Source organism: Python bivittatus, unplaced genomic scaffold (assembly GCF_059951505.1).
Source record: "Python bivittatus isolate LINGU-HERP-01145 unplaced genomic scaffold, Pbiv_v1 ctg000700_np1212, whole genome shotgun sequence".
In the NCBI taxonomy this organism is placed as follows: domain Eukaryota; kingdom Metazoa; phylum Chordata; class Lepidosauria; order Squamata; family Pythonidae; genus Python; species Python bivittatus.
Genome location: NW_028277098.1, coordinates 99993045 through 100019688, shown reverse-complemented (window position 1 = coordinate 100019688; position 26644 = coordinate 99993045). Strand labels below are relative to the sequence as shown.

Genomic DNA, 26644 nt, shown 5'->3' with positions numbered 1-26644 from the left:
AGGGGCACCTCCGCAGCTCTGCTCACCTTGTAGAAGGAGTCCATGGAGAGCAAGACCACCCACGGCACGTCCAGCGCCTCGATGATCATCCTCGCCACCGTGGTCTTCCCGGAAGCGCTGCCACCCCCCAGGCCTGAAGAGGAGCGAAGCAGAAGGCAGAATGGCGAGACAACGGAGGGCTGGCTGGGGAGGGAGGGAGGGAGGGAGGGAGGGAGGGAGGGAGGGAGGAAGGAAGGAAGGAAGGAAGGAAGGAAAAAGAGAGAGGAGGGAGGGGAAGGGGGGAGGCGGAAGGAGGAGGAAGGATGGAGAAGGGGAAGTCAAATGAGGAGAAGGGGAAGGGGAGGGAGAAGGAGAAGGAGCATCCAAGAGTCCCCATTGTCAGGAATTCACCAATGAAATCAGTAAATTAGAGACTCCACCCCAGTGAATTCACAAATACTTAAGAGACCCCACCGTAATGAATTCATGAATCAAATAAATAACAAAGGACCCCACCCCTAATTCTTGACACTACAACTCATGACAGGATCATGGTTCTCTGCCTGCACTTCGCTGCATGGACTTCAGTGGGAGTGGGGAAGGGCAAAAAAGCCAAGCAGGGGATTGTGACCAAGAGCTCAACCACTCACCCTTTTTCTACTGGCATCACACGCAGGGCAGGACTTTCATTCTGCAGCTGGGTCTTTATTTTCAGTGCACCTGCACAGACACCCCAGCTCTGCAGATCAGGCCTCCTTTCATTCCCTGGGATGAACAACTAACTTTTCTTTCTTCTCCTTATTATCCATCTTGGAAAGATTTTGGGAAAATCCTGAAGCTTGAAATAATCTGGATTATTTATTGTCTGCTTCTGCACCTTTCAAGAGGTTCTAAGGAGTAGAACCTTGGCAGAAAAAGGACAGTGACGCGTGTGACAAATCAAAGCCACCAGAATCGACTAACTGGGTGATTCTGGATATGCAAACCCCAATTATTTATCCTTATTTTTGGGGAAACAGAACTGGGACAATGCCACCCCACCTGGGTCCAGCTTGGGAGCCACCCAAGTGCATCTGCTTGGCCAGGAAACTGTCCCAGCGGGGATTTTGACAAGATCCAGCAATGCTCTTCCCCTCTGACAGACCGGGAAGAGCTGTCATACAGAAGAGGGAATGGACTTATTCTCTATCACCCCTGAAGGCAGGACAGAACCAATGGCCTAATATTACAAGGAAGGAATTTTAGGTTGGACGCCAGGAGAAAGTTCCCGATTGTATGAGCTGCAGCCAGTGGAACAGGCTGCCGCATGACACGATGAGTTCTCTCTCCCTGGAGATCTTCCCACAGAGGCTGGACGGTCATCTGCCAGTTCAGTTGCCATCTGAACTAAATGTGCAGAACGGAGAATCGGAAGGGGTCTGCGGGGTCCAACCTGAGGGGGTTGGACTGCAGGACCTCCAAGATTCCCATTCTACGATTCTACACACTTAGTTCAGAGGTAAACCCAACCAGTAAATAGGACTGGGAAGTAATTGTATTATCTGAACAGTAATCCGGAATTAATCCCCCAGAGATGCTTTGGAGTAGGTGGGAACACAAAAGTAGGAGCCCTCTGCCCTGCTTTAAAGCATTTTCTAAGGGGCTGCAAATGGGTTGCGTTTCCATGCGCTCTGAAGCAGCATCTGGAGATCACATCCAAAGCATCACCCAGCCTTCTTCTCTATATCAATGTTTCTCAAACTTGACAACTTTAAAATGTGTGGACTTCAACTCCCAGAATTCCCTAGCCAGCATGCTGGCTAGGGAATTCTGGGAGTTGAAGTCCACACATGCTGTCTGGGGAATTCTGGGAGTTGAAGTCTACATTTGATGGAAAAGAAAGGAAATTAATGAGTTAGTGGCACAACTCATTTCTTCTTGGAAAATGGCCCTTGGCTCAAATCCCGTTGCCCGCTTGTGATTTATTTGGTAGCCTAACTTCATCTAGGAGGCTAAGAAAGACAGGTAGATCACAGCACTCTTGCAAGGTAGGCTCAGATCAAGAATTCTCTCACCCAGACTCCAGACCCCACTGAAGAGGGAGGGAGACTTCCAACCTTTAAACCTCACCCTTTAACCCCTCGGCTGCCGTTTCCTTCTCCATCATGGATCAGGGCCCACCACCGCCCCAACCTGGTGCCCTCCAATTGGCAGCAATCCAACGTGGCGCCTCTTACCGATAACGAATGCCTCTTTTGACTGCGTGCCATGTTCGTTGTACCAGGGGGGCCGGCCCGCGGTGTAGATGGTCCTTTTACTGGTGCGCAGAAGGGGGGGCTCCGATTTGGACTGGCTGGTGGTGCGCTTCCGGGGGGACCTGGTTCCGACAATTGTGGGCAGCAGCCTGTCCAAGGTGTCTGCGCTGTTGTTGCGACAAGGGGGGAGACACACGGGGGTCAGTTCTTAAGCACCAGCAGGCAAAGGGGTCTCTTCAAGCGAACGAGGAATCCCTCGGTCTCCACTGGGTGGCCTGTTTGGGGTGACAAGTGGCACGGCCATGCAGGACTACAGAACGCCAGCTGGGGTTCTCAAGGTCAGGGGGGCTAAAGAAGACGGGGGGGGACGGTCAAAATCACCAGCTTTTTTCTTGGTTGACCAGCAAAGGAGGAAACATAGTGGGAGCCAAAACCAAGGATGGGGCCAGCAAAGGAAGAGTGAGAGGGGGAAGAAAGGAGGAGGAGGAGGAGGGGGGAGAGGATGAAGAGGAGGAGGAGGAGGAAAGGTGCCCACCATCTGGCAACACTCATAACTACAGTTCCCACCAACTCTGACTCCAGCTGGCTGGAGCCGATGGGGCCTGCAAGCCATCAGGTTGGAGATGGCCACCAGAATGACAGATCTGGGACTGAACAAGAAAGAATGGCGCTATAATCCCCAGGCAGACCCCACCACCATCTACGGCGGGTAGGATGAGGAGGAATTATGGCCTGCGCACCATGATGTTGTCGGAGGCACGGACATAAATTGCAGGGTTTGCGGAGTGGTGCCAGGATGCCCTCTGGGCACTCGCTTCTGCCCCCCGTGGATGCCCCTGCCGGACCCCAAGCACACCCAGCGAGGGAGCCCCAGCCTGTCCCCATCGCTCAGGTGTGACTATCACGCTCGCGTGCTGCCAGGATAAAAGGCCCACAGGCGTTGGGTAGCGGCCACGATGATGTCACACGCACCACGACATCAGTGCACAAATCATGCCTTGCGTGTGGTGCTCTCATGACCTCATTTGCCCCCCCTGCAGTTCCCTGCGGAGAGGCCCTACCCACTGCAGACACCCCTGACTTACCCTATCGCAACATACATTTTATTTTATTTTATTTTATTTTATTTTATTTTATTTTATTTTATTTTATTTTATCCATCCTGCTTGGCACGCTATTTGCAACGGGGACTGATCCTTCCCCTTTTATGTCCCCACACGGCGACTTCGCCTGGCTGCCATGCCGCAAAGCCCCACGAACGAAGCCACCCCTCTTATCAATCTCACTCCAGGTCTGGCTCGGAAGCAGATAAACGGAGAGATCCTTCGCCCGGGAAGACATTTAGCCCTGCTTGTGCCTCCAGCCAACTGTATAAACTTTCCAGAGCAGCCCACAAGCCTGGGAGAGGTTATTTATAGCTGATCCTTCCATCGCCAGCCTCCCCCTCTTTTCCTTCCATTGCAGAGGCTCGGGGCATCCGCTTTCTGAACGGCCTGCAAAACAGGTGGGAGAGCCATTTTAAGACGTGTGGACTTCAACTCCCAGAATTCCCCAGCCAGCCTGGCTGGCTGGGGAATTCTGGGAGTTGAAGTCCACTCCTCTTATAGTTGCAAAGGTTGAGAAACACTGGCTTAACATCTCCTTAGAACAGGATTATTAAAGACCGAGGAGCCGTTAAAAATCAGGAAGTGGTTGCTCCTGGCACATTTTTAAGCTGGTTCGTCCTTATCTGCAGGTTCCAGGTGGAGACAAAAATAAAAGGAAACCTCCACCAAACTGAGATGAGATTAAGGCTGACCCACAGGCTGGCTTTTGCCCAGCTCGCCGGATACCAGATCCAAACAAGGCCACTGGGGAAAATTGAACCCCGAAGTCTAGGTCTTTGCAAAGCTTCCTGCCTCGGAGGTCATTTCCCGCCTGGAAAAGTTCAATCCTTTTTCCCCCCGCCGCATTTCCTAGACAGTTTCAGTGATCGTGAAGTCATGGGTGTGAGGGTTTTAATTCTGCATGGGGCTCTTTTCAGCCTCCCACCCCCCCCCCCGTGAGAAAGGGGAGCTGCCTGGCTGGACAGGGTTGCGCCAACCGTGCATTGCACAAGGATGCGTCTAGCTAGAACCCGAAAACAGGGAGGCAATGGAAAGGGGGGGGTCGGACTTCCTCCGTTAACTTTTCCAAATTTGCTGAGAGCCGGCAGGAAGGCAGCCAACAGAAATCGTGCAGGCTTTAAGGGCAGGGCAGGGCAGGGCAGGGCAGGGCAGGGCAGGGCAGGGCAGGGCAGGGCAGGGCAGGGCAGGGCAGATCCCCCACCCGAGCAAGCTCCTTGGAAACATGCAGATGCGGAGAACATCTGGAGAACATGTGTGGGGTTTGCACGTTGCCCGGCCAGCCTCTGCCTCAGCTGGTTTCCTTCTTGCAAAACAGGACAGCTTCAGGGAGCGATCCCGGGGCTCCTTCCCAATCTGCACTTTTCAACAGGTGTGACCCTAAAGCCGGTCGAGCAAAACACCCACCTGGGGATCTGATGGGCACACCCTGGCAATTTTCTCAGCCACGTTTTAGGACGTTGCTCTTCTTCTGGGAGGTTTTTCCAACTTCCCAGCCCAGCCTACAGCTGTGGGGTTTCCTAGTGGTCCCCCATCCAATGACCACCCAGCTGTGATCCTTCTCAGCTTTCTGAGACCAGCCAAGATGGACTGGATGCTACCACTTTTGAGGACAAGCCATAAGCCACCTCCAATTCAACCTGCCTTCGATGCTGCAGAAGAGGAACATGATTAAGCCAGTATTTCTCAACCTTGGCAACTTTAAGAGGGGTGGACTTCAACTCCCAGAATTCCCCAGCCAGCATGGCTGGCTGGGGAATTCTGGGAGTTGAAGTCCATCCCTCTTAAAGTTGCCAAGGTTGAGAAACACTAGATTAGGACAGGAGAATCGTCCTATTAATTATACTTGGTTTTAATTACCTGAAATGAACTCTGTATTTCTTTCCCGGCCCCATGAATGATTTTTTGCAGCGCAGCTGCAGACATGCCACTTCAAAGCCCAGCCACGCAGGCCACGAGAAAGGCTCAGTGTGAAGCCTGAACCCAACCAATGTTTGTTGGCTTACTCGGCGTGACAATGTTGGCGTGGGACCAGGGAGCCCCAGGTTCGAGTCCTCCCTCAGCCACAGAAGCTCGCTGGGGACTTAGGATCAATCCTCCTCTCTCAGCCCAGCCTACCTCCCAAGGTCGTCGCTGTGGGGGATAATGGGAGAACACTCTGTATGCTACCCTGAGCTCTGGAAAGGAAGCAGGACAAACCAATATAAAAGTAGCGTATATATTTGCATATAAACCCATCCGCAGGTTTATATTCATTATTTTCCATGGAATTTCACCTTCCTAGATTTATATATCGTTCCTTCAAACGTTCCCAACCACAACCCTGCGAGGACCAGTCGATGAAAATAGCTGATAATCACATCGCTGATTCCCAGCGGCTATTTCTTTACTTACTGTATATACTTGCGGACAAGCTGAGAATTTTAGGTGCCAATATACACCCCCAAAATTGGGTTCGGCTTATCCGCAGATGGGCTTATCCACGAGTAAATATGGTAATACTTTTTAAAAGTACCTGCATTTCCCATATATACAGTACTTGCAGATAAGTCCATCCACAAATAAACCAACCCTCGAATTTTTAACCAAAATGCCATGAAAAATAAAATTACAGCAGCATACAAACTGGACAAATAAAATGAAATAAAATTAAAAGCATTACAGTATTTATTTATCTATCCCGTGTATTTATCAGCTATTCTCATCGACTGGTCCTCGGAGGGTTGTTGTTGGGAACGTCTGAAGGAGCAAGATATAAATCTAGGAAGGTGAAATTCCATGGGAAATAATGAATATTTTAATGTTCAGCAGCTGAAACCTTGTCATTGGACATTGCCACAGACCACATTTCCTACAAAAATTACTGCAAAAATAAATAAATGATCATGATAAGAGATGCAAGGAGGAGGAGGAGGAGGAAGATATATGAAGAAATAGATCTGCAGTGTCTAAAGATCTGCCTTGCCTTTTACTGCTTGCAAAAAAGGATCAACACATTCCTTTCTTCAAGACAAACTCACTGCCACCCAGACATCTTTAAATTTGAGTCTTTCCCAGACTGGCATCCACCAGAGGCACCCCACCACCCATCATCCCCATCTCATAGGCCTCGTAGTCCAACACATCTCTGATTTCAGCACTTCGAAGGAGCAACGTAATTCAATGCAGCCACCAGTCTCACCACCAACATCTCCTTAAAAGAAACTGAACCTGCTCCGCAAAAGAACACATAAATAAATACTGGGAAAAAACTCCTTCTATTGCCTGAAATGTTCAGAACATTTGGGTTTTTCCCCCTTCCCCAAAGAAGAAGAGAAAAAGGCAAAAAGCAGTTCTTTGATCTAGCAAACCTTTCTCATCCTTTTGGGAAATTCATCAACTCCAACCCTGTTCAAGCTTCGGCCCCGATCAGTGGGAACAACTGAAACCCACACAGACCAAGAGTTAGAAGGGCCTGGTTTGTGTTGAGCTGTTAAACCCTCTGTCAGTTTTTTAAAAAAAGTGATATCCTGTTGCGGTGAGATCTGGAAGCACACAGGCTTTCCTTTGCAGGTACTCAAGTTTCCTCCGATGTGCTGACCCAGGCAATATTTTGGATCACAATTCCCAAGTTGGTGTAAATCAGGACATCTGGAGGCTGATCAGTTGAGACTGAACGTCCTGCAGGGTTAGCGTGATTGCAAATCTTCTCCAACCCTAACTCCTCTTATGCTCCTTGCATCAACTAGATCAGAGAAGTGCAAAAGAATCCATTGGGGTGTGGGAGGAAAACATCAAAATATCTATTTATATTTGTTTATCTGAAAAAATATAGTAAGGAAAACCAAGTTATACCAACACTTAATAGAGTGTATATTATATAAAATGTGTATTTGGGAGGAGGTATGTTTTATAAGATACATAATCTATACTGGGCATGTATGTTCTTTATAAATAAACCTATATATCTTTAGAGTGCACGCTCATTTTTTTTTCCTGATAAGAGAGCACAAATGGGCTCCAGACTCCTGTATGGGGGAGAAAATGATTTAGTCTGCATTTGAATTTTCGGTGCAGGAAGCAAAATTCACAAAGCAAAATGTAGATGTCCTTCCAAATTCACCATTTTCTGGATTTTACAACACAATTCACACACATTCCCATTTTTTTTTAAAGGGGAATTAGGAAACAGTTTACAAAGCGTAAAGAAGTTCATGACAACAATGGACCACATGAATTATTTTCGGGAAAATATTTGCAAAACCTGTGCCAGATTGGCAAAATTGCAATCACAAATGCGAGCGTTAGAGGAAATGGGCACCAAAACCCCATATTCCGATTCCATTTTTTAAAACTTCTCCAATTCAACACACCCAACACAAATGGGGACACAGGGGAAAAGGCCAACGTGGGAAAACGTGGCCACTCCCAACGCAAATCTGAACCACTTCGGGGGAAAGGAAAGCCACGATGATTTGCTTTTCACCTGCTAAGGATTCTCCAACCACCCAGGTCCCCCAGCGAGAACTGGGGAAGGAAAGTCAACCCCCAAACGCCTTTAGTTGTTTGGAGAGCAGTAAACAAACCGGCTGCAATTCCCAGAGTGACGTCAACCGGAGCAAACGATGCCACGGACGGGGAGGGGAAAACGGCGCCCAGAACATGTGTTGCTTAAGCACAAGGCGCTGACTTCGGTTTTCAATGCAACTGATCTCTGAAAGTTTGCAAAGGGGGCTTTGAGACTCTGTCTGGACTAGGATTTCTCAACCTTGGCAGCTTTCAGGTGTGTGGATTTCAACGCTCAGGATTCCCCAGCCAGCGGGGAATCCATCTTCATCCGTCTTCCATCCATCTTCAAGCTGCCAAGGTTGAGAAACCCTGGTCTATGGAGACTTTCCATTATAAAGAACCGGTCTGGAAAATGAACTGAGTCCCAACCAGGGTGCAGAGAAGGACTGCGGGGGGGGGGGTGCTGTTTAAACAGGCTGATCAGGGTCAATCCAACCCCCACCCTGCCCTCGTTTCAGAGCATCCTTTATACTTAGCAAGGCCTGAGTCTGTTGCTGTTGTTCAGTCGTTAAGTCATGTCCGACTCTTCATGACCCCATGAGCCACATCGCGCCAGGCCTTCCTGTCCTTCACTGCCTCCCTGAGTTGGCTCAGTTTCATGCTCATTGCTTCAGTGATGCTATCTAACCATCTCATCCTCTGCCGTCCCCTTCTCCTTTGGCCTTCAATCTTTCCCAGCATCAGGGTCTTTTCCAAAGAGTCTGCAGACACCTACAAAGGAGGTTGGTGTTTGCCCTTCCCCACCACGTTCTTCTGCTCACCCAGCATCATTCAGTATAAATCCAAGGGACCCCAGAAAGGTAAAATTGAGCATGAAAACCATCAGAAAGGTTGCAAAAAAGAACGGGAGGGCTTTCTTTAAGATGCCCTATAGGGCAGTGTTGTCCAAACTTGGCCACTTTAAGATGAGTGGACTTCAACTCCCAGAATTCCCCAGCCAGCCATGCTGGCTGGGGAATTCTGGGAGTTGAAGTCCACTCATCTTAAAGTGGCCAAGTTTGGACAACACTGCCCCAGGGAGATAAACCTTCATTTTAAGGATAGCTTCGCTGCGCCTCCATCACCCAGGCATCGTAGGCAGTCTTGACTCCTGCCAACTACATGGACATGTCCTGGCACTTTTCTAGCCAATGTTGCCCTTGCCCCCTTCTTCCTGGGGCTGAGAGAATGGACTGCCCCAAGGTCACCCAGCTGGCTTCATGCCCAAGGCAAAACTGGAATTCACAATCCCCTAGTTTCTAGTCCAGTACCTTTAATCACTACACCAAACTAGCTCTCCTATTCTCTTGTATGTATGTATGTATGTTACAGATGTTCACAGGACAAAGAAAAGATGCTATCTTTAGAATATGTATTACTTTTTCATCTCAAAAAGCCAGGGTGGGCAAAACGCAACTCTTAAAAAAAAAAAATTCTCAAGAAACTCTCCTTCCCCCTATATAACACAAACTAACATCCCACCTCCAAACCGTGGACGGATTATCCTCCATGCAGATCAGGCTAGACGTCCCGCTCAGAACATGGGTTCAAACGAAAATATTACGAAGTCTAAAAATACATTTTCCCCACCTGGCCTTTCCCCAGCTCTGCTGGCACTCACTTCCTCAAACAATCCTGAACAATGTGGGATTCCCGAGAAGTCTGCGAGCCCAGCTGGAGGGCACCTGGTTGGAGAAGAGCAGACGGGCAAATGTCCAGCGTGTCAGAGAGCGCCTTAAGGATATATTTGTTTACTGCAGACTTGACTTGGCTTAGAAATTTGGATGCCAAGTTTCTATTAACAGGGCAAGGCTGCAGAACAGAGAACCAAAGGACCAGTTCAGCAAAAACACACCCAAAATAGATGTCGCTATTACAGACCCCCAGCGCCTTCCCCCACCGCACAGACACCCAGTTCTTCCGTGTCATGCCCCTCCATTAATAAAAGCTATGGGACCTTCTCATCTGGCAGAACACCCCTCCCAATACTCTTTGGCTCAGTTGTGCAACTTATTTGCTCCATTCCCCCCATATGTGAGGTCTGCCCCAATAAATCACAGGGCTTAACATGGTGCTCCCACCATGTACAAAGACAAGGGCTGGGCGACAGGCTGCGCCCCAAATTGCAAACTAGCCTAACTCAGTTTAACTTAGTCTAGTGCAGTGGTTCTCAACCGGCATGCTGGAGCACACAGGTGTGTCACGGGCTTGTTTATACTGTACCCAAGACGTTTGTCTTATGTTATATTTTTCAATACTTTTTGTATTATGTATATTCGGTATAATCCATATATTCAATACAGTGCAGATGCTAAAAAAATTGTATAACCCGCTCAACCCACACCTTTAAAAATACGTATACCCGATGATTAATCTTCTGGTGTGCCCCAGAATTACCGCGATGTTCAATACTGTCCCGTGGATTCGAAAAGATCCAGCACTCCTGGTCTGGTGGGTTGTGTGAGCCCCGTCAGACGGCACGCCCCAAAGCCTCTCTCCTTTTTGGGGCCCCCTTCTCTGCTTCAAGCCTTCCTTCAAAAAACATACATTTCCTGTGCAGGAGCAAAGGAAGCAACTTTGAGAGAAAACGGCGAGGTTCAACCACGCTCTCCACACACGGGACTCACCCGCCTTCAGCTCCCAGTGCCCGGCAGCCAGAAATCCTAACCCCTGGATCTGCGGGGGATTGGCTCATCTCTCCTAAATCCCACGGCGGTGGGGGTCGGCAGAGAAAAACCCGCTTGGGGGAGAGGGGTTGACTCAGGTCGTGCGCGCAACGTCTTTGCCTGGACCTCTCATCCTAGCCTGCAAGCGTTCAGGGTCTCTAGGACGGAGACCACACGCATCCCTTCCTCTCCGGGCCCGAGGGGGCAACACGGGGGCTCGCGAGAGCCATCAAGGGCCCCCCAAGAGATCCGCAGCGAGAGGAGGACGGAGAGACGGAGAACTGGAACGACCAGCGTGCCTAAGAGGATAGCTTTAACCTAGAGATTAGATTCATTACCTGATATATTAATAGCGCTGGCTTTGCCAAGAGAAAGGCAGCAACACAGCCCGGTCTGAAGCTACTCCAGAAACGCCAAAAACATCAAGGGCAGAGGCGAAGCTGCTTCGGACATTTGGACTAGATTTTAGGGCCCGACGGAGAGACGCGGCGAGGGAAGGGGTGGCGTGGCGTGGTGAGCGGACGGTACAGAGTCCCCTGGGGCCAGTGTGTGCAAGTCTCTGGAAGATGAGCATCTCTTCTGCTAGAGATGTGGGGGTTAGCCCTGGGTTCTTCTACACCGGGGGCGCAGAAAGCCCCCACCTCTATAATTGCTAAATGGCAGAGTTCCCTGCTATTTTGAGGGGGGAAACAGACACAGGACTATAGTCTAAGCCAACATTTTTCAACCTTGGCCACTTTAAGATGTGTGGACTTCAACTCCCAGAGTTCCCCAGCCATGGGGAACTCTGGGAGTTGAAGTCCACACATCTTAAAGTGGCCAAGGTTGAAAAACACCGGTCTAAGCTCTACAATAGGCACATCACCACGACAAAAATAGACTTTCCTGCACATTTCACCACTGTGCTCTGGCATGACACCGGTCTGCCCCCAGCCTCCCCCATGGTCAGTCTACTTACAAAGTACATGACTTGCCTTGAATCTGTGGCCCCCACAACGGAGCCACTGAACGCATCCCAAATGCAGAAGTTCACATGAAAAGGCGGGTTGAAACTGGAACTCAGGGCAGGTGTGACATTTGAGATACAGAGCCAGGTACTCAGATATCCGGCCATCTATTACACCTTCTGGTGACGGGCCAGCGGGGTTGTGTTCACACGAGACACTTACTGGACAATGAACACAAATTTCAGGCCCATGGAATACATGCGTGGGTTAGAACAATGTTTCTCAACATTGGGAACTTTAAGATGGGTGGACTTCAATGCCCAGAATTCCCCAGTCTCCCTGATCCCAGTCAATTCTGGGAGTTGAAGTCCACCCATCTTAAAGTTCCCAACATTGAGAAACACTGGGTTAGAAAAAGCTTTGTGACCCCACCATGAATTCCTGGAAAGCAACGAATGATTCTATTGACCTCTAGCCAGAAATTGAGAATTGGAGGCTAAATCAAGGGCTGCTACGTGCATACAGTGAAGTAGCACTCAGTCACTGGAGACTGAAAACCGAGAGAATCCAAAGGCATTATTCTCAGTCATCTAGGCCAATGCTCTGTAATTGAACAGAATTCTGAAGGCAGAGTGATTTGCTTCCCAGCAGAAAGGACTCCGACCTGCACATTTTCTCCTCGGATCTCCGCAAGCAATTAATAAAAAAGAAAAGATGCAAGGGACTTCTTGGAAAAAAAAAACTGATTGCTTTTCAGAAGAGTTAATCCAGCACGTCATGTTTCCGAGCATTCCCCCCCCCCCCGGCTTTATGTGCTTAGAACCAAACTCTGGCATCTAAATCTGGAATTTTCTTGCTGCGCTGACGCATCAGCCCACGTTGGTCCTTGAGATGCTTATGGAAAATGTATTTGTTGGTTTTGTTTTAGATATACATATAAATATATCTATGCACCACCCGTGTGTATCAGTTCAAGGTGGCATATGTAGCCCTCCCTGCTACTTTTTTCCCTACAATAACCCTGTGGGGTTGGCTGGGCTCTGAAAAAGAGTGGCTGGTTCCAAAGAGTGACTATGCCTGCCACGGGACTAGAATAGTGTTTTTCAACCTTGGCCGCTTTAAGATCTGCGGACTTCAACTCCCAGAATTCCCCAGCCAGCCATGCTGGCTGGGGAATTCTGGGAGTTGGTCCACAGATCTTAAAGTGGCCAAGGCTGAGAAACACTGGAGCAGAATCCAGGTCTCCTTGTAGGGCCATCCCCCAAATACATTTACCCCCTATTTACGACCACGTATTTCAATGCCATGTCACCCCACAGGCTGCATCCAGCAAACAGACTGGAAGGCCGGCTTCTAGGATCCTCCAGTTGGCAACTTTCTCAAACTCCCGAGAGCGTCTTTGATGTATTCCGTGATGTTCTGGTTCAGTGTCAGTCATTCCAGAATAACTAAGTTTAACATCTTGCCTTTGGCCAATGTGAAGTAAAAAAAAGGCAAAAAAGAGCATTCCTGCTGGGGAATTCTGGGAGCTGAAGTCCACCCATCTTCAAGCGGTCAAGGTTGAGCAACGCTGTCTTGAACGGTGTTGGAAGAAAGGGGAAGATGCTGCTTTAACACGAGTACAGCCAAGGCGGATTCCTGCCTAGACTGGGGATAAGATGAAGGCAATGTCATGGGGACGTAGCTGAAAAAGATGGAGACTGCCAGGGCCTGCTGGTGTTCTGGGTTGGGGCTAGTGGCCAAAGGCCTATGTCCCATTTAGGATTTACCTTCCTTCCAACTGGCCAGCACAAGGATTAAACTGCCCCCTAGTGGCAGATACGGGCAGTCCTGATACACCAGAAGAGCCCGCCCTACTTTACATTAATTGGTGCCAACATCCAAGACAAGGGTGATCTCTTTTGGTTCAGCACAAGAGAAGAATATCTTTGTCATGGACGTCTCACAGATGGCCACGTTTCCACTAGAGCATCGACCTTGATGACCACCAAAGGCAGGTCAAAGGATCTGACCTGCTGGAAGGTGCTTTCTCCTAGGCACGGATGCCCTGCATGGAGAAAATGAGGGTGTCGTCAGCAAACAGGCGAAACTCAAGAAGTTCTTCATGAAGTTCATGAAGTCAAGAAGTTCTTCATGACATCCTGGATTCCCATGTGCGAGAGATGATGCAAGGGGTGGTCAAGGAGGCAAAGTTTATCTCCAGTCTGAAATCATGCAGCCTGGACCCAAATTTAGCACGTCAGAGAAAATCAGATCTTCCTGCTCCGTTCTTCTGTAATGTGGGGAGGAAATGCATTTGCTCCACAAACAGAGGGGAGGCCAGAACCTCTATTAAACTGATGCTGTTAATCAACCACAGCTATGCATGGTCAGGCAGGGCGAAGACCAGGGGTTTTTAGACTGTGTTCTGCAAAACCTTGGGGTTCCCCAAGACCTTGATGAGGCTAAGGGCAAAATAACAGTAACAAGAAAGTGAATATATTTTTGAACTCACGGCTTCCACATCCTGGAAAAGTTTGAAAACTCCAGCACAGAATATCTAACAAATATGGTATCTTTCACTTAAAAAGAAAAAAGCTGTGGGTTTTTAGACTCCCCTCTGTGTGAACTCACAGAGAAATGTTTTCACATCTTGGTAATGTTTCTGTAGGACTGGGGGAGGCTCTGATAAAACTGAACTGGATGCTGGAATCTGGTTCTCTCCCTGTCAGTTGGCATCTGTGGTCTATACCAGTGTTTCTCAACCTTGGCAACTTTAAGACGTGTGGACTTCAACTCCCAGAATTCCCCAGCCAGCCCTGCTGGCTGGGGAATTCTGGGAGTTGAAGTTCACACGTCTTAAAGTTGCCAAGGTTGAGAAACACTGATCTATACTATTGTAATAATGCTTTAAAAAAAACAGATGAACTGCAGTGGCATGGCTGAATCAAAGCCACCCTCAGGAATTACCATTCTCAACTCACACTGTTCAATCGATGTTCCTCCTGGAGGGAACACGCAGCTTTGATGTGTAACGCCGCGTCATTAAGGGAGGCAGCACCGTCCTCGAGCAATTGAGGCAACACGCAAAGGCTTTGCCCCCAGGAGCTTACAGATTAAGACTACAGAGGAAAGGACAGAGCGAGTTGGAGGCCCTCCTTGAACGGAAGAGACATTCTGAAGACCTCTGGGTGACGTTTCTTCAGCTCCATCCTTTGCACAAAGCCGACTGAGATAAGAAGGAATGAATGAGCAAAGCTCATGGGCTCCTGTTCAAGAATCCCCAAGGGGATCGGGGCCCTGGGGAGCAACGTTCAGGCCATTCAAGCCGTGACCTGTTGGCTTTGGGGCAACCCAGCAGGCAACTTCGCTTTCTTCCCACCATTCAAACTGTGGGATATTGCTGCAGAGAAAAACATGATACGCTGCCCGGATTGTAGTTCCGTAAGCCTCCCTGCCTGGGAGCAGTTCTTCTGCCCTTGGGATGTCCTGCCTACCTCACATGGTTGTTGTGAAACTGATATGGCTTCTTGCTTTTGAAAAAAAAAATAGAAAACAAAGGCCATATTGGAATGGCAATATGGAAGCAGATTCTCCCCAAGTCTTTTCCCACTTGGCCTGAACTTAATTGACCGCAGAAAATTAAGACCTTGACCCATTCCTCTTCTGGTTCTTCAGCAGTGCAGCTGCTGAAAACAAACCATTTGCTTTGATTTCTATATTGGGGATGGGCCCCTGTTTTTCCATCCGGGGCTGCATTCCCTTTGGGATAAGCTGTGGCTTCAGGGTGGGACGGCGGTGACACAGAGCAACAGGTGGTTTTAGCACTGCCAAAGGTTGGGCCACCAATCTAAGATCCCTTCTGTCTTTTTCTGACCCCCTCATCCAGTGTTGCTCAACCTCGGCAATGTTAAGATGGGTGGACTTCAACTCCCAGAGTTCCCCAGCCAGCATGCTCATCCTTCCCATAAAAAATACAGTTTTACATTTCTTTAGAGGCGGTTGCTTATTTCCAGCAGAACAGTTCTATTCTAGCATTGTTTCATTGTCTATCTTGAGTATATATTATGAAAAGGACGTGACGGGAGCAGGAAGGTCGCACAAATTCAATTTATCTTTTTAGGAGATTACAGTAAGGCCAAGTTTGGGAAGGAAAGAGAAGAAGAGGATGACCAGCAGCAAGGTGGATGGACTCAGTTACAGTGGCACTGTTGGAAGAACTTAAGGACCAGTTTGAAGACAGATGGTCTTGGAGAAAATCTAACTATGCTGTTGCTAAGAATTGATACCGACTTGATGGCCCATCACAGGTAGTCCTTGACTTACAACCACAATTGGGACCAGAACTTCCATCGCTAAGCAATTCAGCTGTTAAGTCAGTTGCACCCGATTTTATAACCTTTTTTGCCACGGTCGTTAGGCGAATCCAGCTTCCCCCATTGACTTTGCATGTCATAAGCCAGCTGGGAAGGTCACAAATGGCAATCACGTGACCCTGGGATGCTGAAACCATTGTAAATACATGCCGGTTGTCAAGTGCCCGAATTTTGATCACATGACCACAGGGACCTTGCGATGCTCGTAAGCGCGAGGACTGGTCATAAGTCACTTTTTTCAGAACCATTGTAACTTCAAATGGTCGTTAAATGAATGGTTGTAAGTTGAGGACTACCTTTATCAATCAAGTTTGAGAATCCCTGGCTTAGCACCTTCTGTGAACCCAGCCTTATTTTCAGTGCTGGACAGCTAGGTGGAAAATATGTGTGTGGAATGCAAGATTCCCATTCTACGATGGAAGAATAATGAAATCTCCACCGTGGAGGAATGCATTGTGAAAATGTCAGAATCTGCAGAAATGGCAAAACTGACCTGTTGTTTGGTCAGAGAAAAAACAACAAAAACCTTTTTGAAAGACTGGAAACCTTATATGACCTTTTTGCTGAAAGAACAAGGAAATGACATGATCATGTATGGATTTGAAAGTTAAGAATGATGTAGATTAATAAGGGGCAGAAGGGACTTGCAATAACTAAGAAGGAGAAGGACAAGATGATCATCTTGAAAAGGTCAGAAGTCACTTATACATGCTTTAGTTTCTTTTTCATTTCTTGCACTTTTCTGTTTTTCTCTTCTTTTCTTTCTTTCCTTTTTTATAATTTGTCTTTTATCTCATGCAAAAGAACTCTTAATAAATATAAATAAGCCTGGAAATACCCAGCATCTGGTTTGCTTACCTAGGCCAGCTACAAAACTAGCAATTCAAAGAACAATGGACAAAGCTCCGTTAGTTTTCACTCTGACTTGCATGAACACTGTTTGGATGGTTGACGGAGCTGTGTATTGTGCAAACTGAAAAAATGAGTTAATTCAACCACCACATGAGCCATACGGGGCAAAGGCAGCTTTGGTAGGTTGGAGTAGATGACCGCGAAGGTGATTCCATGCGTCTGTTGTGGTTGGAGGGAAGAGTTTGACTCAAAACCCAAATTTCACACCTCCTTTTTCTCTCCTGAAACTAACAAAATAACACACACATACCCAATGTTTTGGTGCACACCCAGACCTGCCAACCAATCTTCCTGTACCACACAGAGCTTCAAGGAAGTACAGGTTGTGATTTCCATGACCTTTCAGCTCATTGACTTTTTCTCAGCAGAAAAGCTGGGACCAGAGATATTCTGTAAAATCAGGAACCTCAAAGAACAGACATGTCTTACAGGGAGATTGTGCCCAAACCGTCCCTGAACAGAGTCTCCAACATCCTGAAAATCCAACCCAGTTCTACAAAAACAGTTGAAGGATCTGGCAACTGAAGGGAGATGTGACAACGGTCTTCAGAGTTTGGAAGAGTTCTCTCACAAAAGACGTGGTGGACTTATTCCCTCAGGGCCAGAACCACTGGGTCAAAACTACAAGGAAGGAGATTCAGGCTCAATTCAGGCTAGACATCAGGAGGAACTTCCTGACTGTACAAGCTGGAAGCCAGTGGAACAGGCTGCCACGCGATGTGGCAATGTGTCCTTCTCTGGAGGACTTCAAATAAAGGTTGGACGGTCACCTTTGTGGATCCTAAACTGAACAAGAAGATGCATTAAATGTCCTCTGAGGTATCTTCCAACTCGATGATTCTATGATCTCCAGAAAAGATGACGCCCGCGAAATCTATCTTGGCCGTGGCTGAACGATTCACAGCTAAAGTCACACACAAGACAAAAAGCTAGTCTAAAATGGAGTCAGGGAGTTTGTGGTACAGCAAACGGTGAGAAGTCAGCCATTGCTTTAGCCATCTGCATAATATAGTTGGTTTATCAGGCATCACAGATTATGCCAGTGTTTCTCAACCTGGTCAGGTTTAAGCTGCATGGACTTCAACTCCCAGAATTCCCCAGCCAGCATGCTGGCTGGGGAATTCTGGGAGTTGAAGTCCACATATCTTAAACCTGACCAGGTTGAGAAACACTGGGCTATGTGACCATAACCACTGTGTTTTCCTAACCTGGTTTTAGGATTAAGCATGTACGAATAAAGCCATAAAGTTATGGGTTGTCCTATTCCTGGGACAAATCTCCGGGAATTCATTCACACATGGGTGCAGACCCATATCTGCCACATGTACATGGAATAAAACCAAACATTTTTTAGAGCCCCAGCACGCACACTGAACAGATTATTCACTGAATTAGATCAAAAGCCTTAATATCGTCTTAAGTACTTTCAAAAAATACAGGTGGGTGAGGGGGTAAACGGAACAACTTCTTGCTTTCTGCGTTTGCTGAAAGGTCTCATTCCAGGCTCTGCACAGCCTTGTGAAACACCTTTGTTAGAAACAAATTGGGAATCCATCTAGAGTGCCAGGCTTTGCAGGAGGCCAACCCCCAGGGTGGATTAAATGCCAGGCCAACGGAGGCTGCCAGCATGGATGGGCGCTGCCAAGCAAACCACGGCGCAGGGTCCAAAGTATGACATTCACAGATGTTCCAAGACAACCAGTTGATCAGGACATTTCAACCAGCAGCATTGACAGGGTTTGGAAAGAAACTGAACTTTCCAGTCTTCAAATATGAGTTAACAGCACGAAGCAGACAGCAAAGAGAACGTAGCTGCAGGAAGAATCGTGTGAACCTGGTCAAGAAATTGCGGAGAATCACTATTTGCATATTTCAGTTCTAGCCGTCAGTTGAAGCGGGGTGGAAGTGAAAAATCATTCAGCCTCAAGAGACTGGTGGGCAAAAGTGCCTGCTTTGGTAGACGTGTTAAGTAAATAATTTTCTCTACTGGAACTACTGCTTTTCAGCCTGGCGTCCCAGCATTTCTGCTTTAGGGGGTCACGTGGTCAAGATTATGATTTTGCAGCCCCATCTCTACATGTAACTGGCTTGGGCTGTAGGTTCTCCTGCCTCCAGAACAATTAATTTACCTTTGATAATCCACAGCAACCTTGGCAACTTTAAGACATGTGGACTTCAACTCCCAGAATTCCCCAGCCAGCCCTGCTGGCTGGGGAATTCTGGGAGTTGAAGTCCACATGTCTTAAAGTTGCCAAGGTTGAGAAATACTGATCTACAGGGAGATCAAATGAACACTTTGCAACGCATTTCATTCACTGATGGTTCTCTGTATTGTGCAAAGCCAGAAAACACGTTAACTCACCCTTCAGGCTGTTTTGTGTGAATGCAGCCACGGCTTGTTTGCAAACCTACCCTTGATGGACCCTCCAATATCCTGAAAATCAAACCAAGCCTTACCAGGAACCTGGAAGGATCCGCGCATCCTGAACCTTCCAAAGAGGCAGGAGATGTGACAGAGGTCTTCAAGCCTCTGAAAAGCTGTCACACCAAAGAAGGAGTGGACTTACTCTCTCTTGCCCCAGAAGGCAGGGCCAGAGCCCGTGGGGTAAAACTACAATGGGGCAGCTTCAGGCTAGATGCCAGGAGGAACTTCCTGGCTGGGCAAGCCGTAAGCCACTGGAACCGGCTGCCCCATGAAGTGGGGTTCTCCTTTGCTGGAGGTCTTTACACAAAGGCTGGATGGCCATTGTCAGAGATGGTCTAATTCTGGTTCTCACCGGTGCACCACGAGCTCATTACTGGCATGCCACGAGATTTTGGTCTTACTTTATACATTTTTTGTATTATGGGTATTCTGTATAACCTGCATATTTCAGCCGGCCCCACTCGGTCCGGCAGAAGGGGCATGTTGCAGACCCCACCAGTCAAGGAATTTCGACTGGTGGGATCTAGAAAGAGGGCCTTTTCTGCTGTGGCCCCAGCCCTGTGGAACAACCTACCTCCCAACCCAGAAGGATGGGGGCTGGATGGGGGCTCGCACCAGTGGAAGTGGCTTGTGGGGTAATTGATTTTACCCCCCTCATCTTGAATGCCTTTAGTATGCATGTATAGGGTTTGCTTTATTGGATTTTATTGGGTTGAGTATTTAATTATTTATGGGGGGGGTTAACTGTTTATAGGTTTTTGATTTTTAATTGCCAGCCGCCCAGAGTCACCCACTGGGGGAGATGGGCGACCTACAAATTTAATAAATAAATAAAATAAGTATTCAAGACGGCGCAGATATTTAGAAAGATGGAGAACTTCCCCCGAACTATGCTTAAAAATAGGCGCAGGCAAGGAATGGTTTCCTGGCGCGCCGCGGGGCGACCGCTCTGCGCGATGCGGGGCGGCGGATTCAGAACGGCTGAGAAGCGCCGCTCCGGGGAGTCTCCCTGGCACAGAGGCCGGGACTCGGGGCCCCGGGCATCTTTCCTGGCTCCGCGATGCGTTTTCCCGTGTTCCAGGATCTTCAGCCCACCCGGGCCAAAACTTTTCTCTTCCTAGAAGAAACCCGCCCGCGGCTGCCTCCTTCTCCTCTTTCGCAGCGCCCCGATTCACCGCAGGCGTCGTGCCGCGCAGCCCCGCTCCGCACCCGCCAGCCCCCCGGCCTTTGCGCCCAGCCGGCTGAGCCGCCAGACCTCCGAGGGGCGCCGCGCGGACCGTCCTCGTCCTCCTGCTGCCGCGCACCCATCAGCCGCTGCAGGAGGAAGCGCCGCGCCGGCTGCACCGGCCGGCACGCCGAAGCGCTGCCGTCCCCCGCGATGACGGCTGGGGGCTTCTTGGAGGGGGCGAGGGGGGAGGCCGGGGGAAGAGCCTGGGTCGTCGGACGCCGCCTTCTTTCCCCTCCGTTCTCCCGAGGTGGAGCCTCCACCTTCAGGAGCAGTGTACCTGCAACCCTCCTTGGCCCCGGGGGCAGGAAGGCCGTTCCCGCGTTCCAAAGGGCACCCGGCCGGAGCTGCAGCGGGGCGCCTCCGCCGCGCCCCGGAGGGAGCCGAGCAGCAACAGGCGTCCCGGAGCGCCGCGCCCGTCCCTCCAGCCGCCCGCAAGGAAGAGGGTCCCGCCCCGCCCCTCGGAGGAAGCCCCTCGGCCTTGCCGCCGCCCCGCGCGGCCCTGACCTGCCGTCCCCGCGGTCGCCTCTGCCCGCGCCGTCGGCGCCCCCTCGCTCGGCGTCTGCAGCCGGAGCTGCGGCCATGGTCCCTCCGATCAGCTGTGGAGAGCCAGCGAGCGGCGGCGGGCGGGGCCGCGTTCCGCCCCGCGGCTTCCTGGGATTCGTAGTTCGCCGACGGGGAGAAAGCGCTTCTGGCCGACGCGGAGGGGCGCCCGGCGGACTACGAGGCCCAGGGAGCCTTGCGGCGCCTGGCGCGACGGGAGTTGTAGTCCTGCCGCCCTGCGGGGAAGGAGGGTTCGCGCCAAGGAAGGGAAACCGAAAGGAAGGCGCTCGATCGTCGCTTCCCCGCCGCCCCTGGGGGCTGGAGACGCTGGGGGGCCGGCGAAAGGCGGAGCGGCAAAAGAAGGGGATAAATCTTTGCAGACTGGTCCGTTTTTACGGAGCTCCGCGTGCCGGGGAGTTTCTCTCCAGCCAAAAGGCACTATTTGCAAATCTTCTTTTGCTTCTTTGCTTTTAAGGGTGCCCGTTGAACTCGATGGGCGAAGCCGGTCTGTTTGCATGGATTTGCTACCGCAGCAGCGGCGTCGCAGCGTGAAAATAACCGGCTGAAGTCAATAAAGGCTTCTCCGGTAGTTTTGGAGGGGTTAAGATTAGGTCATTCATTCGGCCAGACCACCCCTAACGCAGTGTTGTCCAAACTTGGCCACTTTAAGATGAGTGGACTTCAACTCCCAGAATTCCCCAGCCAGCCATGCTGGCTGGGGAATTCTGGGAGTTGAAGTCCACTCATCTTAAAGTGGCCAAGTTTGGACAACACTGCCCTAATGAAATCTCTGCCTCGATCACGCCTCGGTTCATTCGCTTGCACCGTAGCGGGCCTTGGCTGACTTCCAGCAGCTAAGCAAGTTTCCAACTTGGCTGGTACTTGGATGGGAGACCACTAGGAAAACCCAGGGCTGTTGGCTAGGCTGGCATGTTGGAAAAAGAAAACCTATCCCAAGAGAAGGCAGCGATGAACCATTCTGATAGGAGTCGCGTTTCATCTGAGAAAGTCCTTCCTTTTTAAAAAGTTCATTTTCACTTTGTCCACGATCTTGGCCAGAAAGAGGTAGATGGACAGAAGGCAAACATGGGGTCTCCAGCAGGATAATCCAGCAAGGTTGACCCTCTGATCTCAGCTCTGTTGGATCCTCCCACTTTCATTCACAGGGTTAAAGAAGTTAGCGGCCACTCAGCCTTCATCTTCAAAAAAAAGCAAACCAAGACTTAAATCTCTCTCTTTGTACCTGTATCGCTGCAGCCTGTCACAATTAAGTTCATGAAGCCTGCGAACCGGCTCCTAGGAAAGCAAAGCAAAACAGATTTTCCAAACTCGATTGCAGAAAACAAGAAGGCCCCCCTGTGCCCCCCTCCCAGTTTCCACCCCGGCACCACCTGACGTAGCAAACTCAGCAGATGGTAGTATCTGCCACTGTAAAAGACAAATGTTTCAGCCAGGGCCAGGCGGGCTGCAGACCTGAACACTGCCTACTTGCTGGCACGCCTCTGTCTGGCACGCCGGGCAGCTGTCCGAGGGAGCCATTAATAGCCCCAGGGTTAGGAGGGGCTTTTTAAAGAAACCTGTCCTCAAATTAAGAGGGGCACAAGATCTGTTAGAATGAGGGGATCTTCCCCTTGCATTCTTGTCACCCAAGAGTGGGAGTTGAAGTCCACTCATCTTAAAGTGGCCAAGTTTGGACAACACTGCCCTAATGAAACCTCCGCCTCGATCACGCCTCGGTTCATTCATTTGCACCGTAGCGGGCCTTGGCTGACTTCCAGCAGCTAAGCAAGTTTCCACCTTGGCTGGTACTTGGATGGGAGACCAGCGATTATCCTTTTCAGGGGATTTGCCGTAGAAAATAAAGGGTCTGTTACGGGAGAAGATGGTGATTCGGAGGGTCCTTTTAAAATTGCAGTGTGACTTCGTACAGTATGGTCTTCTTTTATCAAGAGTTGATGGATCAAGTACAGCTGGCTGAGTTGGCACAACTCCCTTCCATTGATTGTGGTTTTTGTTTTTTGATTTTATGGTTTATGATTTTATAGTTGTTGGTTTATTGTTGTGAGCCGCCCAGAGTTATGTTTAAGATGAGCGGCTGTACAAATCTAATAAATAAATACATGTTTTGTGTGGCACTCTCACCCACAAACAAACCGCATTATGGATGATGGGCAAACTTGACTGCTGAATTTCAGACAGTCTTTCTCACTCTTTTTCAAGATTCCTGGCATTAAAACTGGTATGAAGTAAGCTGGATAACACAATATGTCTTCTTCCCAATCTGGCATTTCTGGAGGGAGTGGACTACAAGTCCCATCATCTTCAGCCAGCCAAGAAGACACAGTGCTGGAAATAGAGAGAGGGGCAACCCGACAGATCCAGGAGGTGTTGGGTTGAGAAGACCTTTGTGGTTGAAAATTAAGAGGGGTTCCTTCCTTGTGGAGTTGAAAACATAAGACAAATGTCTCCAGTATTCTTAACAACAGCGTGGAAGAGGTTTTCTATTCCCTTTTTTCAGGAATTTTTAAAACTGTCCAATCTAGCTTATAGCTCTAGTGGTCTCCCATCCAAATACTCAAGAGGTGTGATTTGCTTGGCTTCTGAACCCAGATTTCAGCCACCTGCTGGTCAGTCGCCATGTTGGATGGATGGTGAAAATGATGAAAGTTGACACTTCTGGAGGGCATCCGTTGGGGAAGACTATTTAAAATGTTAGTGCTCTCTATAAGATCTGCATAAGTTTGGATCCAGATATCATAAAAGCATCCAGATCCATGTACAGTAATCGGGCCACTGCCTTCTGTGAAGCCAAACAGCAGGCACTGCTTTGGGAACAACTATGCAAACTGGACTTGCAGTCCTTCAAGCCACATGATTTGCAGAGCCATTGAACATGCTGGTACAGACCCTTCCAAGATATTCCCCCCATCTGAATGGTACAGTCCTTAGTCCTGGTGGAAGGCATGCTTTGCTCTGGTGATGCCATATGTTGGGCCTCCACTCCCAGGGTCTGTACCAGTTACTCCCATTTCTCTAGCACCAACTATACACTATCTCTGGAAAAGACGCAGCTGCTTTAAAGAGTGTCTTGTTTGGGACTTGACTCTGAAGTGTTGCACAGGGCAAGGGTACACTTTTGATCCTGGTTCCTCACAAGGGATATAGCCAAGATGCAAAAGAGGGAAAGCGAAATGAGGTTAGAGAGGAAGTGACTCTAAGCCAGTGTTTCTCAAACTTGGCAATTTTAAGATGTGTGGACTTCAACTCCCAAAGTTCCCCATCCACGCATGCTGGCTAGGGAATTCTGGGAGTGGAAGTCCACATATCTTGAAGTTGCCAGGTTTGAAAAACAGTCTCTAAACTATCTTGAACAGTGGAATTCATAGCCATCAGTCGTGGGGATGATCCTCAATTTAAATGGCTGCAAACAGGGCGTGAATGAAGTCATGGAAGACAGGGCTGGCAATGCTGCAAAGGTTTGAGAGTTACTGTCTCCAGAATTAAATATCAACTGCCTGGAAGAGGACAGTCATATACCTGTTGTCTTCTGCAAGCTTCCAGATGCATCCAGGCATTATGCCACGCAGATCAGTGATCTAGAAGATCCTTTGGCCTGATCTAACAGGATTCTTCTTAGCTGTGTTCACACAAAACTTTTATCCAGGTAGGTTGAAGATCAAGTACTGTATAGGTAGTCCCCAGTTAAAGAACGAGTTCCGTTCCCAAGGTCTGTCCTTAAGTTGAATTTGTATGTAAGCCGGAACAGTATTATTGTATAATAGTGTATAAATAGTATTGTGTAATGAACTTGAACCATGGTGTATTTAACTCGAATTTTGCTACAATAGGCTCTGTTCTTAACTATGGGTTGTCCTTAAACCGGGCATTCTTAACCCTGTAGTCGTATTTGCTGGACATGCTAAGGTTGGTTCATGTTAACCTTGATTTGTTTTTCTGTGACCCAGTGAGTTGTGCAAATTACCAGTTTAAGTGTTAAGAGACATAACATAGTCAAATGAAAGGCAGCAAATGGGGAAAAAAAATTATTGTTTTTCCACCACAAGAAAGCTGCTATTAGTAGCCATTAGGCTATATAAATATGATAAATAATCTTGGATTTTTCTTTAATATGGGTTAATTTAGAAACTGGATTTAAGTATGAATTGCCCTAGGGCAGTGTTCCTCAACTTTGTCAACTTTAAGATGTGTGGACTTCAACTCCCAGAATTCCCCAGCCAGCATGGGTGGACTTCAACTCTCAGAACTCTGGGAGTTGAAGTCCTCACATCTTAAAGTTGCCAAGGTTAAAAAAACACTGGTGTAGAACATCTTCCTCCAACTTGGGCCCCAACATATCTGTTGAGTATTAGCGTGTGGAAGAGCCGTATTACAACAGCTCCATCCAGTGGCCAGAAGGGAATTGTGTAATAAAATAGTGTCATAATTGCCCGTTGTGTGCAAAACTATATTTTCAATACATTCCTGTGCACGCTTGCTCAGATTGATTTCAGTACAGGTAGTCCCATTTAAGAACAAGGTCCGTTCCCAAGGTCCATCTTTAAGTCGAATTTGTATGTAAGCCGGAATAGTATTATTGTTTAATACCGTATAAGTAGTACCGTGTAATGAACTGGAACCATTGTGTATTTAACTCGAATTTTGCTACAGTAGGTTCATCCGTAAACCAGGCGTTCTTAACCCGGGGACTCCCTGTATTGTTTACTCCCATGGACCTGGATATGGAATTGCAGCTAAAATCACAGCCTGCACAAGCTTTCATTACAAACAATAGTAGTACTAACCAGACTGGGTGACTGGAGGAAACCCCACTAGATTACTGAAAGCAAGATCCGGCAGGAGATGCATGCTCCAGGTCCCACTCGTTCCATCTGGCAGGACCCAGGAGAAGGGCCCTTTCTGCCATGGTGCCCGCCCTTTGGACCACCATCCCCTCTCCCCCAGATCAGACTTGCCCCGAGCCTGCTGGCCTTTCGCAAGGCATCCAGAACTTGGCTCTGCCATCCAGCCTGGGGCTCTGATAGTGTGGGTGAGCCTATTTCTTGGTTACATTGATTATGCGATGTTGTGATCGTTCCCAGCTGCTATTTTATGTTATTTATGTTTTTAATTATTGGTTGTGTTTTTACTCTGTTTTTGTTTTATTTTAATCGTGAGCCACCCAGGGTCATGGATATACGAGATGGGTGGCCATATACATGTGTTAAATAAATTAATAATAAATAAGATTAACAGCCGTGTTGGTATCAGTTCCTAATAGAGGTGGCTGGGAAGATTTAATGAATGCCAGCTTGTCCCACCTGTCATTTTGTTATAGCCATATTTCATCAAATTTCATCAAATTTGCAGCAGAAAAAAATGCATTCTAGGGACACAGGGCTACTGGACCTTAAGTTGGTCATATCAACATGAGGATTTCTAGCTGTGTTGGGGCTTTAATTCCTGGAATTCCCAGCCAGTGGGGTCATTGGCATTAAGAGGAAATCATCTGTTAGTTCTCAACCTAATTTCAAAAGCCATCCGCAAACCATCAGTTCAGACTGCTCCTTAACAAGAAGGCTGATCAAAGAAGTGAACAGAGAAATAAAATAGTTCCATGGCTGGTGTGGGTCTTCCGGGCTGTGTGGCCGTGGTCTTGAAGTCTTGTTTCCTAACGTTTCGCCAGCACCTGTGACCGGCATCTTCAGAGCGCAGGAGCACAGACAGGAGC

The 26644-nt window shown here is 48.6% G+C and overlaps 1 protein-coding gene across 4 annotated transcripts in view; it reads right to left on the bottom strand.

Moving 5' to 3' along the window:
* Positions 1 to 21032, bottom strand: part of UCKL1 (uridine-cytidine kinase 1 like 1) — a 45856-nt gene extending 24824 nt beyond the window's left edge. For 2 of the 4 annotated variants that reach the window (XM_088154604.1, XM_088154603.1), the window contains exons 1-3: positions 20881 to 21032; positions 2196 to 2380; positions 27 to 133 (exon numbers count right to left, since the gene is read on the bottom strand). In XM_088154604.1, coding sequence (XP_088010730.1) covers positions 27 to 133; positions 2196 to 2380; positions 20881 to 20957 — 369 coding nt within the window. In that variant the 5' untranslated portion in view covers positions 20958 to 21032. Of the gene's footprint in view, positions 1 to 26; positions 184 to 2195; positions 2381 to 10470; positions 10490 to 20880 lie in introns of those variants that run through there. The other 2 variants (XM_088154605.1, XM_088128397.1) reach the window with 2 other exon arrangements.
* Between the last annotated feature and the right edge of the window lie 5612 nt (positions 21033 to 26644).